The sequence below is a fragment of the Hippocampus bargibanti genome, linkage group LG02 (genome assembly GCF_051943395.1).
Source record: "Hippocampus bargibanti isolate YZ-2025 linkage group LG02, ASM5194339v1, whole genome shotgun sequence".
Classification (NCBI taxonomy): domain Eukaryota; kingdom Metazoa; phylum Chordata; class Actinopteri; order Syngnathiformes; family Syngnathidae; genus Hippocampus; species Hippocampus bargibanti.
This window is the reverse complement of record NC_142735.1, coordinates 22,007,501-22,020,817: the sequence shown is the minus strand read 5'-3', so window position 1 is coordinate 22,020,817 and position 13,317 is coordinate 22,007,501. Positions and strand designations below refer to the sequence as shown.

General features: G+C 44.2%; 3 protein-coding genes across 5 annotated transcripts in view; all 3 read right to left on the bottom strand.

Annotated features, from left to right (window-relative positions):
• Positions 1-969: 969 nt before the first annotated feature.
• Positions 970-5,668, bottom strand: eno3 (enolase 3, (beta, muscle)). The gene is made up of 14 exons (XM_088990171.1): positions 5,517-5,668; positions 4,484-4,573; positions 4,319-4,414; positions 4,186-4,244; positions 3,547-3,616; positions 3,332-3,465; positions 3,135-3,251; positions 2,950-3,055; positions 2,403-2,600; positions 2,260-2,336; positions 2,064-2,188; positions 1,862-1,970; positions 1,202-1,260; positions 970-1,111 (listed from the first exon to the last, which is right to left on the bottom strand). Exons 2-14 carry the CDS (start codon positions 4,566-4,568, stop codon positions 1,042-1,044), a joined length of 1,305 nt encoding a protein of 434 aa, XP_088846297.1. The 5' UTR covers positions 4,569-4,573; positions 5,517-5,668; the 3' UTR covers positions 970-1,041.
• Positions 5,669-7,565: 1,897 nt separating this feature from the next.
• slc25a11 (solute carrier family 25 member 11) lies at positions 7,566-11,434 on the bottom strand. Its single transcript, XM_088990170.1, has 9 exons — positions 11,252-11,434; positions 10,750-10,902; positions 10,566-10,683; positions 10,391-10,479; positions 8,489-8,579; positions 8,319-8,409; positions 8,144-8,243; positions 8,023-8,074; positions 7,566-7,920 (listed from the first exon to the last, which is right to left on the bottom strand). Exons 1-9 carry the CDS (start codon positions 11,314-11,316, stop codon positions 7,765-7,767), a joined length of 915 nt encoding a protein of 304 aa, XP_088846296.1. The 5' UTR covers positions 11,317-11,434; the 3' UTR covers positions 7,566-7,764.
• A 153-nt stretch (positions 11,435-11,587) lies between these two features.
• LOC148901990 (voltage-gated potassium channel subunit beta-2-like) overlaps positions 11,588-13,317 on the bottom strand; it is a 5,616-nt gene continuing 3,886 nt past the window's right edge. For 2 of the 3 annotated variants that reach the window (XM_088990167.1, XM_088990168.1), the window contains 4 exons: positions 12,712-12,806; positions 12,527-12,647; positions 12,367-12,455; positions 11,588-12,280 (listed from right to left, as the gene is read on the bottom strand). In XM_088990167.1, coding sequence (XP_088846293.1) covers positions 12,188-12,280; positions 12,367-12,455; positions 12,527-12,647; positions 12,712-12,806 — 398 coding nt within the window. In that variant the 3' untranslated portion in view covers positions 11,588-12,187. Of the gene's footprint in view, positions 12,281-12,366; positions 12,456-12,526; positions 12,648-12,711; positions 12,807-13,231 lie in introns of those variants that run through there. The other variant, XR_016114216.1, reaches the window with a different exon arrangement.

Genomic DNA, 13,317 nt, shown 5'->3' with positions numbered 1-13,317 from the left:
CACACCTTTGGACATTTTTTGTTCCCTGTCCTGCCTCCATCTGGGTTCTTGGATGAAAAGTCATTGGGTACCAACAGGTCGCCCTTCATCATCATCGTCATCATCATCGTCGTCACTTTTATCCACACGGTGACCCCAGTGACTCTTGCATCCCACCCCCTCGTAAAGCGTCGCCACGGCGACCGGGTCGTCCCGGTGAAAAATTTGCTGTGCAAGAGTGGCTGCGGGGGTTATGGTGGGAGTGGGGGGCAGTGCTATGGATGTTCACATGGTGCCAGCCCAAAGGTGCGGCTAACGGCTCACCACCCCCACTTTTTGTCTCGACCCCCTTTCAGCAGATTGACGTCATTACACGCACACACACACACGTCCAAACACACACTCCGATGGGCCTTTTTGCCTTGTGATTGATGTGCTTTTGTGAGCATTACTCGATGCGCACCCAGGCACACACACAAATACACACAACTCCAGAAAAGTTTGGAAAAGGTTGGTGCTGTTGGGCAGTCTGTTATATATATATATATATATATATATATATATATATATATATATATATATATATATTTTGTTTTGTTTTTGGGTGTCTGTAGAATTTTGATGACTAAAAAAATGCAAAACATAAAAAAAATGTCATCAATATCACCCTCTGTCCCTCCCCAGTCCCTCATTTTCTCTCGATCCTGTCTTTATATCTTAATCACTTCCCTCGCTTTCCCACCCTCCCTCTGTCTCCCCTCTCCCTCTTTTCCCACCTCTATTTTCCTCTGTCGCTGCCTTCCTTCCTCGCTCTCTTTCCACACACGCTTAAACAAGGACATTGGTGGCAATGGGTTTTGTCTTTGATGATGTCTTGTCACATGGCCGCCGCTCATCGCCGGGCAACCGGCGGCTTTCGCCCAAACGTCCACCTTGACGTCACAGAGTCGTGTGAGTGTGTATGTGGCTTATTGACTTGGTCCTGTTACATTGTTGTTTTTCATTGTTTTTATTGTTGTTATTGTTCTTTTGTCTTCTGTAGAAAACAGCGCCTGGGGAACCTTAGTTGATCTTGGGGTGGCGGAAGTCTTTCCCGGCGAACTTGGCCTTGTCGCCCAGCTCCTCCTCGATTCTGTGGGGGGGTTCACGCCAGAGAGGGGGCAGATGAGCGCAAGGATGTAAACCACAATATAAACCAGGACGTAAACACGGAAGTGCTTACCTCATCAACTGATTGTATTTGGCCAAACGCTCAGACCTACAGGGGGCGCCAGTCTTGATCTGCCGCACAGATAGAAGGTTATGAAGCATTATTTCTGCTGATATTTTGTTTAGTAAATAAGCCTCTGCCACGATATTTTGATTTTCTCAATAATATGTCATGAAAATAACAATAATTATGTGGCTCTTCCGCCATATCGGGTCTAGCCTGCATACCATTGTTATACGCAGAGTGAACCAAGTGCATTCTTGGAGCTACCTTGATACACTGCTTACTGGAGACTTTGTGGAGACACACTGATAAAAGCTAAGAATTGTTTTCGGAGAATGTCGCCTCGATGTCGCGCCATAGTCTCGATACCGCCCTTGTAATGAAATGAATATGTTGTGTGTCTGTGGTTTTGACACACTCGTGATCAAGCAGCTATTGTCTGCAAATCATGTGTGTCCGGAATATTCTGCAAATAAACCCTTCGAAGGTGTACTGTACTGTTCATCGACTCCAGTCTGTATTTGGATAAACAAAATCTGTCTGTTGGCTGAGATCAAGGTAAGAATTACCGGTACGTCTAGAATTGACATTCTAAAAAGATTCAAGATGTTATTTCATTTTAACAATACACAAAATGTGAAGCGCCTTTTTGCGTGTTTTGTGTGTTACCTGTCCAGTGCACAGTCCGACTACCAAGTCGGAGATGAACGTGTCCTCGGTCTCACCGGAACGATGGCTGACCATGACGCCCCAGCCGCTGCTCTGAGCCAGCTTGCACCTGCCACACACACCCAAAGGTAAGGTTAGACGCGCGCACACACACACACGCACACACACATAGATATGGACAGATGGACAAACGACAACTTACGCCCGAATGGACTCGGTCACAGAGCCGATCTGGTTGACTTTGAGAAGCAAGCAGTTGCAGGCCTTTTTGTCCACTGCCTGTTGGATCCTCTTGGGATTGGTCACCGTCAGGTCGTCACCTACGATCTGATGGGTCACTGTCTTAGCTCGAGTGGACTGGTGGATGTTGCTATGTGATGTGAGGCTTTGGCGGTCACCTGGATGTCCACAGAGGATGTGAACTTGGCCCACTGCTCCCAGTCGTCCTGGTCAAATGGGTCTTCGATGGACTGGACTGGAAGGAGAAGGTAAGGATGAAGCGCCTAGCTGTTAGCCACTGTGTTTTTTTCCCTTCTCATACCAGGGTAGTTCTTGATGAAGCTGCGGTATAAGTCGCCAAGCTTCTCTCCGCTGATGTGTCTGGAAGGGTCATCAGGCGACTTAAAGTCCAGGTCGTATTTTCCGGCACGGAAGAACTCAGATGCCGCCACATCCATACCGATGATGATCTTGTCTGGGTAGCCAGCCTTCTCAATGGCTGTCTTCAACAGCTCCAGAGCTGTGCCGCATCACAACAAAATAATTGGTAAACCAAATCATTCAATTCTACCTCTCAAATGAAATTATTAATCATTATTTGGTTTGCGAATAAAAGGACAAACAAATTACATCAGGCGTCATGTACGTGTGTGAGAGAGAGAGAGAGAGAGAGAGAGAGAGAGAGAGAGAGAGAGAGAGAGAGAGAGAGAGAGAGAGAGAGAGAGAGAGAGAGAGAGAGAGAGAGAGAGAGAGAGAGAGAGAGAGAATATTCGAATGAAAGTTGAATGCGTTTCAATGGCCGATTTGCCACATTCAATATGGCCGACACTCCAAGCAGAGTTTCAATGAATGTGACTCTGGCATCTTACCTTCATTGTTCTCCAGGATGTTTGGCGCAAAACCTCCCTCATCACCCACATTTGTGGCGTCTTTGCCATATTTAGCCTTGATAACATTCTTCAGATTGTGATAGACCTGCAGTAGGGATGGGTGGGGCATTAAAATGGTGGTGCCGTGCTAAACGCAGCTACGTGCGGGTTTATGGCCACCTCACCTCAGCGCCAATCCTCATGGCCTCGTGGAAGTTGGCGGCGCCCACCGGCAGGATCATGAACTCCTGCATGGCCAGCTTGTTCCCGGCGTGACTGCCCCCGTTGATCACGTTGAAAGCCTGCAGGCATCAAATGTACACATGAACAATTGAGTGTACTAGCAGGATATGGACTCAATGGTCAAAGTTTTGCCACTGACGGGAACGGGAAGGATGACATCCTTGTGTCCGGCCAGGTCGGCGATGTGGCGGTAGAGGGGTACCCCCTTCTCCGCCGCCCCCGCCTTGCAGACAGCCAACGACACCCCCAAGATGGCATTAGCACCAAATTTAGCTGTGGGGATAGACGAGCAATGGCTAGGTCAGATGTCCAAAGACAAGACAGACAGATGGACAGACATAAAGACACACTCACATTTGTTGTCTGTGCCGTCCAATTCCAGCATGAAGTTGTCAATCTTCTCCTGTTCGACCACGGTGAAATTCTGGGACGGGACAGACATCAGCTGAGCGCCAAAATACCAAATGTGCTACACATGGACTACTTTCCTATTAGATTTGACAAGTGAACTACAGCGGATTACGATGCAGTAAATTGTATATCAAATTATATTTCCCCATTGAAATGAAGGAAAATACCATTAATTCCAGACACCACCAACATCCTCTAATATGATTCAGTTTCATATAGGATAAAGAATATATGCATATGAGTATTGTTTGGATTCAAACAACCATTCCTTCTTTCAAGAAAAAAACGCAGCTATTGATGGTAACTAATAGCATGTCAATTGTGTTTTTAATTACATATTAGCATTAAGATAGTGGGCCATCCCAAATGCAACAATGATTGGTGTTTTTTACTACCCTGTGTGTGTGTCTGTGTGTGTGTGTGTGTGTGTCTTGGTTTACTATTTAGTTTCAGAGTCATATGAAAGTGGGAGTTGTGTTTAACAATTTGACACCTCTTTTTTTTTGGGGGGGGGGGGGCATTTCTAGTAGTGAAAAATGCCTAAATGTGGTGATCCATATCTCAAGGCGCCGCTGTACTAACCTTGGCAATGAGCTGGGGGGCGATGTCCTTGTTGACGTGCTCCACCGCCTTCAAGGTCCCTAAAATAAACAACAACCAATTGAATATGTGACTGTCACGCCCATATGGGGAAGGCCTTCTAATGGGGGCGTACCTTTGCCCAAGTAACGGCTCTTGTCGCCATCACGCATCTCCAGGGCCTCGTGGACGCCGGTGGAGGCCCCGCTGGGGACCGCCGCTCTGAAGTGACCTTAGGGGAACAAATGCTTGAGCCATTGTGGATGCTAGGCTAGGCTAGGCTAGACTAGACTAGCCTCACCCTTGGCGGTCCACAGGTCCACTTCCACTGTGGGGTTCCCTCTGGAGTCGAGAATCTCCCGAGCGTGGATCTTCGTGACGGACATGTTGTCTGAAGGTTAGAAAGAAAATCACTTTACTGCCTCAACCGCCGGAGCCAATCAGAATCAGTATAGGAGGTTGGTGGGGGCAACACTATAGTCTGGAAATATTTGCACTATAAATACCGTGACCTTCTGTCATCGTTTCAGTGAGCTAAACTATGAGTGCTGTGCTAACTCGCCAGCGTATGTAGCTGCGGGAAATAATTTGCTAGCAAATAAATGCGAATGAGAAGTCCGAAAAAATGGTCACACATGAACAGTTTTCACTCAAAATGCATTTATTGTTAACTATAATTCATGTATCACATAAAATTGTGTTGACAGATTATAAGCATTTAACTCATTCTACTATTTGTAAGAAAAATAACTAATTGGTAAATCTTTATAATTACAAATAATAATTGGAGTCATTTTAAAAAATGATAATGGCCATTCCAATGTGAAAAATAAGTACAATTAATTTACATTATTATTTGCTGGGTAAATTATTTTTAAATTAAGTTAAGCATGAAGAAATATATTTTAAATGTAAAATTTGCATGATTATTGTTTCACAAAATGCAAAACAGTTTGTGAAACAATAATTAATCATAAATAACTGAACATAAAATACAAATAATTTTGCATGCTACCATCTTCTAAAAATGATTGCTTAATTGATCATGGTTAGCTTGGTTACTGACAATATGGTTTAAAATATACATGAATTTTGATATGAAAACAATATTTCATTGAAATGTGATTAAAAAAAATCTAATATTTTCATGAATGTCTGATTTCAAAGTCAAATCTGGCCCTTGAGCTCCAAAGTTGATCCACCCCTCGAGACTTTGTCTTCACTTCCTGTTTGTCTCAACTTTGACCTTGTCCCGAAGGTCACTCATAAATGACAAGAAAATCGCAAGGGAAGGGTCTTGTGAGGCGGGGAGAAGTGGGGGAGGGCGGCCCTACCTCAGCTATCTTCAGTGGGGGAGCTGCTGGTGTGCGGGCGGTTTGTCCGAGCGGAGAGGAAGTGTCCCACGGCCAAGACGAAATGTCCCGCAAGGGGATCTGCAAGCGGGCCTTTATGGACCTTGGTGGCCGGAGGGGCGGGCCCAGAGGGAGCCCAGGGGAGTGTGTAGAATTTTTTGTGGTTGTCATCTTCAAGACTGTGTGACTGTAAAGTGTATGACACTGTAACATATATTTTCAGGTAGACTGAAAGGGAGGTGTGTGTTCTTAAGAGAGAAATCGCATACAGGGAATTTAATTTATTAAGACAAAAAAAATCATCAAAAAGTAATTGAACCCGATAATGGATACAGGCGGCAATGACTAAAATCAAGCTTTTGTGATAATTGGGGCCAAGTGTTTGGTCCATATCGACGTGGAGGAATTTTGGCTCACTCTTTGCAGAATTCCTTCAACGCCACTATACCGCCGACTGCATGAAGACGGATGCGATAGGCTCCAGAATCTCGCCGTGTGACCCTTGTGCGGATACATGGATAGGAAAATGTATCCATGGATAAATGTGAGAGCTTTAACGTGTTGCACAAGCATTTAAGGTCTATTACCGGTGTTACTATGCGGATCAAACCTCTCAAGATGGAGGACACTGATTTGCTGTGGCGACCCCTTGAAGGGAAAAGCCCAAAGGAAAAGAAGAAGAAGAAGAAGACCGGTGTTACTATGGAAAACAGGTCGTATTGAGGGTGCCAATCTTAAACCACTAATTCACTAAAGCCACATTTGTTCTGTATTCCAAAATTAATGACATTATACACTGTGCGTGTACAACATTCAGACGGTCCCTGAGGCTCCCCGAGAGAAGGTCAGAGTTCATCTAAAGGAGAAATATGACACGCTCAGCCTTCAAGCAAAGGTCAGTCACACAGTCGCATACATACTTTAACCTTTCCATTCATCTTAAGCAGTGGAGAGCAGAAATAGAAAAGTAATCTTGGGAACTGCCCGGCGCTGTGAGCAAGTAGGAAGCACATCTGCCTCTACTTTTACAAGGCAAGCGGTTTGAACCCAGACTCGGCCATTTCTGCATGGACTCTTGCACGTCTTGTCTTGATGTGCTCGATGATTAGATAGTCCAGAGAGTAGCAATTCAATAAAGAAAGGCTGACATTCATGACTATGTGGGCAACTACATGACTTTCCTACAACACACACACACACACACATATATACATATATATATATATATATATATATATATATATATATATATATATATATATATATCAGTGTTTGACATAATGTCTGCCAGGAGGCCCGGGGCGTACAACTTTTATGTCTCGGCCCGAGTGGCCGACAACTTCTTCAAGAAAAAAAAATTATTTTCAAATCAAACGTTTGTTTTATTCAATACAGCAGAAGCTACAAGCAAACCGCTACAACCCACGTGGACTCCTCTTTCTAAGCGCCTTTCAAAACTCTCATGTACACTTTACAGTCACGGTATAGTCCGAAGCACGAAACAGGCTTCTGATTGGCTGCCGTGCCAAGTATGCAAATTGCCAAACGAACGTTTGCAGCAAGGGATATTTACTATAAATTAAGCAAGGGAGCATTTGTGGTAGGTACTTCCTTCATTAATAAATACTTTATACTTCGCAACAATGTTTTTTTTTTTTGCGATTAGTCATTTTATTGTGTTTCAAGTTGTGAAAAATGGGGCAGGCAACTTATATATATATATATATATACAGTATATAACATCACTCACTGTCTTAATGTTTGTGTGTGTTCCCTAGTGCGGTTGTCATTGTGTGCTTGTGTTTTTGTCAATTTCTGTATCAATCCGTGAGTTTCAGTGTCCCTCATTGTTTGTGCGTCTTCGTTTTTATGCGTCAATCGGCACGTGACTCTGTTCATGTTCGTCACCGTGTGTATATCCATACGTGCGTCGCCGTGTTTGTCCTCCCCATGTTTGCATATGCCTATCTCTTGTTTTGTGCTTCTCTCTGTGTTCACGTTGGTCACATGATGCATTGACAAAGTCCAACCAAGTGTCCCAAAGTTTTTAATAGACCATCATCATATATAGCATCTGTCACCGTGTGGTTAGTCTTGGTGTTGGGGGCGATAAGTGACAGAAAGACATAACCCATGACCTAAATCCCCATTTTTTTTCATTCTTATAAAAAGAATATATTATAACAGCTATTGTTGCATTTGAGCACGCGTCCATCGATGTCAGCGTGCGTTAGCGTTCGAGCACGTAGGTCTTGTAGAAGCGGTTCATCTGCTCCAGAAAGATGAAAGTGAGCACAGTATGCGGTCCGAGGCGAGCGTAGTACGGCGTGAAGCCTTTCCACAGTGAAAAGAAGCCCTCCTTGCCCACCACTCGTACCAGCACCTCCTACAGGTCAGAGTACACATTACATCAGCATCCTTGCACCTTTATCCCCATCCGTTTGGGAAACCCGTTTTACTGTTTCAATGTCACGCCATGCAGACGCACCAAGCCGTTCTTGTACTCGGGTTTGCCGTCAATCATCCTCATGTTCTGAATTCTGAAAAATGATAATTAGGGGAAGCGGTGAGAGGCGGGTGGCTCATTTTGGCGAACGCTGAGGTCTCACCTGGTCTTGACGATATCGACGGGCATGGACGCCGCCGTGGTGACCAGGCCGCTGATCATACTGGCGCAGAAATGACACAGGATGTCGTCACCGAAGTAGCCTAAAAGGACATGAGATGCATGTGAGTAGTCACAAGCTAGATGAATGGGAGTGTGTGTCCACTAGTGTATTTTACCAGAGTCTAGCAGTGCCTGTTTGGACTGCGAGTAAGACGCTAGTTGGGCGGCGTTGACCACCACTGCCCGTGCCATTGTGGGGATGCACCCCTTTCAAAATAAATAAATAAAATATCCGTGAGCTAGACCAGACAAACAAATGCAGGATAGAAGGTGGCTTGGTGCTCACCCTCCATAGCGTGGTGACGCCCTCCTCGCGCATGATCCGAGCCAGAGCATTAAACACGTTAGTATATCCTCGTCGTTGGTCAACAGGAAGTCTGCACGCATGATGTCATTTAAGAGCAGGCGACAATTCGCGCAATCACTCTCCATCGGCTATTTATCGGTGACATTAACATGCAATGATGGAGTCATGCCATACAAATGATTTGGTGGTTACATTACAGTCAAGATATAGTTGTGATGTAAGTCAGATGTCGCAGTAAAGTAAATATTATGTAATGTTTGATCATGTCGTATCATTTGAATAACACGTGAGTGCCAAAAAACAATGGTGTGGTGCTGTGTGATCTAGTACTAAAGTATTCAACTGTACTAAAGTATTCAACTGTTGCAACATGTGTCCCTCGACCACATTCTGAGTGGCCCTCAAATTTTGGGCGGATTTTTTTAAAGCCCCAAAAATTATTCATCATCAAAAAAAACATGAATATATTTGATGACAGGGGGGAAAGTAGCAGAAAATAGTTACAACGCTAATCCAAGCATGCCAATCTGCAAATATACTGTAATTTTAAAGGACCACCAACTTCACTTTTTTTGTTTCCTAACTGACATCATAAAAACATTTTATAGCATCGAAAATACCCAAAACACGCAGGCTGATATTTTTAGTCAAATGCAAAACACCAATAAATATGACTTGTGTCCAAAATCTGCAAAAAATTGAGCTGCAAATTGGGCATTTTCAGAAAGTCCCGCCCCCAGTTCGTGACATCACGCCAAGACCTCTTGCCTTGCTGGAGAATCAAAACAATGGCTTCAGATTTGGAGAATATGCTTTCTTGTTACTCATCCAGTGAATGAATATGATTCAAATAGTTCTGAAGAGGAAAGCTTAAATGTTTGCAATCGATTAAAGAAGTCCTTCCGTGTCATTGAGGCATCTGGACTGCAATGTAGCGTCCCAGAAAAGAGGCAGAAAATGGCGACAAAGCTCCGTGTAAGGAATTAATCAGCCTGTTTCCACAGGCTGATTAATTCCTTACACAGAGCTTTGTTGCCCTCTTCTGCCTCTTTTTGGTACAACACGAAGTTGTCAGACCAAACAAGTACAGCAAAATGCATTGACGTGATGGAAGGTCTGCTACAATGTGTCCTTTTTTACGTTCAGGGGCGTTCCTTCAGTGACATAACGTGAGGACTCGTCACCAACTCAAAAACAAGACTTCCGGAATATTCAGCGCGAGTCTTAAAACGTAAAATATAGCTATATGCGGTGGAATCTTTGTAAAATACGTTCAGTAGAAGTCATTTGAATCCATTTTACAAATTATGGACACAACATGTCCGTAGACGTCGGTTGTCCTTTAAATTGTAATATCACCCATCAGCACTAGATGGCAGATATGTCGTAACTACACTAACAGTGAGTCTTTTACTGTTTTTTTTTTTTTTTTGTTGCAGGTTTGGAATGATATGCAGTACAAACATAGTATCTCAATCATGTTCCAATTTTGAGTGAGTTGATTTTTAAAGAGGTTTTGCGCTTAATGTTGGTTTCTTGTTCAGCAGTAGATTTTATGCAAGAACCCTTTGCACTGACAAAAATAGTTATTTTGTTGCTCTCTAAATGTATTTAACATGGATTTTGTCCATATTTAAATCACATTTTTTGTCATACAGTTGATGAAGTAGCTAGTTCTATCTGGCAGCCGCCGAGTAGCACTGAAAAATTGTTGCGATTCCTCTTTCAGTTTTCCATTCCTGATCAAGTAGCACCATCCCAGTGATGTGGTAATTTTAAATGTTGTAAAAGTGGCACATGGTGTAACAGTGATAAGAGTGATGTCATAGTAATAGAATTCAGGATGTAATAGTGGCAGTGGTCTAATGTAGGGGCCCTCACCGCCCATCCGCTGTCATCCGGATGAGTGCTACCTCAGCTGGTGTGCCCACAAATGCCCCTGTGGCACCAGCTGTCATCCCGATCAGCGCCTATGGGAGGAGTACAGGACAATATCAAAGTGTAGATTCAATTGGTGGTGAAGAACCTGGGTGGGTGGGGGGGTCGCTTGGGGCACCTTGAGGAAGAAGTTTGGCGGGCGACCATCGGCCGAAGTCATCTTTTCAAACAAAATTGTATAGATGCCAAGACGGGTGGTGGTGTAGGTGGCCTGGCGCAGCAGACCTGCAGACAGTCTAAGATGCACACACAAACACACGTTGGACAACTTGCCAGGAGGGTGAAAGTTTACAGAGGCTTACCCAGTGTAGATGCCAGTGATGCCCTCGTTCTTCAAGATGGAGGCAATTGCATGGAAGCTGGTTTTGTATTCTCGAGCCTTGGAGCCCTGACCACTTAACTGCATGCGGTTCTTCACTAGGTCCAGGGGTTGAACGAACACGGTTGCGCCCATCCTAAATGCAGCCACCAAACACGCACGAACACACGGTTATTATGGTTTGAGGTGAAAATAAAAGTTTACTTTGTTCCTGCACCTCATTTAAAATCGGCTTTGCAATTCACAATCCAAAATTGAATTGTTTTGATTTTTTTTTAACTCTACCGTGATTTCACACTGATATAATGTAAGTCATGTTAACGGTGCAAATTATTGGCCGCGCGGATGGAGGGGAAAAAAGCCTGACAGTCAGACATGAGAAGTTTAAAGGTGATACTTTAGATACACTCGGCATTGAAAGAAGCTAGCCGGCTAACAAGCTAGCTGTTAGCACGCTAGTCCGGGCAGCGATCGGTGGCGCTTACCCGGCCAAGCCTCCGAAGAGGAACTTGATGGCCTTCGGAGACGTCTTGCTCTTCGGAGACGTCATGGTCGGCCGGCTCCGATTCCGATTCCCGGCTCACTTCCTGTGTTTGTGCCTCCCTGTGGGCCGGACAGTCCACCTGCAGCAGCTAAGCCAAGGTGACACTGTGAACAGGCACGGTTGGTCATATAAGTCAACCAGCCAATCAGAAGGCGTGGTCGAATGTTTCCGAACACATGTTATGACAGCAGACCAATCAGCAGCCAGCTCCGAAAACCCCCGAACATGCAGGGAAGCTTGTCAAAGCTCGGAAATGTGGGAATCACAAAACATAGCAGGGAAAAATACGACAGATGGCAAACGTTTAAAATCGACGCTCTGTGGTTATGGCAGTGAGAAAACTAAGCATAAAATGGAATCGTAATTATATGTCTTCATGTGTTTTCGATGCTTTTGATTTTTTTTGTGCCACGTAAACATGCGTCGTTAAATTTGCTCATTAGCTGTACAAAACGAGGCGCGGCTGGGTAATGTTTGAGGTAATGCCACATGGATAATCCTGAGTTGTCAGTGGGGAAACTCGTTAACGAGAAGCTATTATGTTATTTGCAAATCATTTAAGAGCTATCATTGGTGATTTTTTCCCCCTCGAGAGCAGTTAGCGTTCAGTGCTAAAATGCGATACAATGCTACTATCTTGCGGATAGTCAGAGTGACTCCATTCCAATGGAAAAAAATAACAAATGTTATCGCTTAAAGTTATTCGCGCGTAGAGGTTTGGTGTTTACATATGCTCATTCAACAAAACACCAAAACAAAGGAACGTTTTTATTTTTCAAATCTTCTCATTTGTTGTTGATGATGATGATGATGATGATGATCATTCACATCCGGGTAATGTTTATGTTCCACCCATAGATTTCAATATGGATGCCTCTCAGCTTTTTGCCTCCTTTTGTGGCTTCCGGGGCTTGTTGCCTAGCAACATGTCCATCTCTGCGATAAGAGCCGAAGTCAGCTGTGACAGGACCTGGAAGACACGAGTATTTAGTTCTGTGTGATTGTTTGGTTTACAGTGATTCAGATTTAGTTCCTGGCTGTTTTTGACTTTGATACCTGGATGGAACTGAGGTTCTCCATGAGCTGCTCTGTGTTGGATGCACCCAGTAGAACAGAACTGACACCTTCACTCCGCAGACACCAGGCTGACACACACAAAGTCACGCCTTGACTATTTGGTACTTGTGTGCGTGTGTATATGCGTGTGTGTGTGTACCAATAGCAAGCTGAGCGGGGGTGCATCCGATCCTGTCCGCCAACAGATGAACTTCTTTAACTTTACTCAGCTGCAGCTTACCCTCGTCGCTGCAGATACGCTGCTTCAGCCACCCGTAACCCTGCATGTGCATATGTGTGATTGGTCACCGTGGCGATGTCTGAGATAATGACATCTGATTTCACCTTCATGGCGGCTCTGGAGCTTTGAGGGAGGCCGCTGTTGTATTTTCCTGTGAGCATTCCGCAGGCTAACGGTGACCATGTCATGGCCCCAACACCTGTCACATTAATGGGATAGATTAGATTAGATTAGATTAGATTAGATTAGATTAGAAATTTACATTTCACAGCAGCAAACAAAGCAACAAAAGGAAGAGGGAACGAAAAAAATAAGAAAAACAAAATACTGGATCTGCTGGAAAGGCAGCGACTTTTGTGGTGCCATCTTGTAGTCAAAAGAACAAAAAATCTAAATTACAAATAATATGACAACACAAAGACACAGCCAGTCATTCAATCCTAAACACGTTCTGCACCCTCTTTGTTGTATGAAGCAGTTGTTTATGAAGGAGGAGAGGATCAGAGCGTCCTTTTCACTAGTGGATCAGGGATGACATGGAGAAATGTGCACCTCTGCTACAAGCTAAATGTTGAAAGCAAACACGAAGCTGAGGCATCCATTGACGAAAATAAATTGTCTCACATTTCCTGTCCCACTTCAATTCCAAGCCGCGACAGTTCCACATATGCATCGCCGCTCTGTTCTGATGCTCCTTTCTTCTCTTCAAG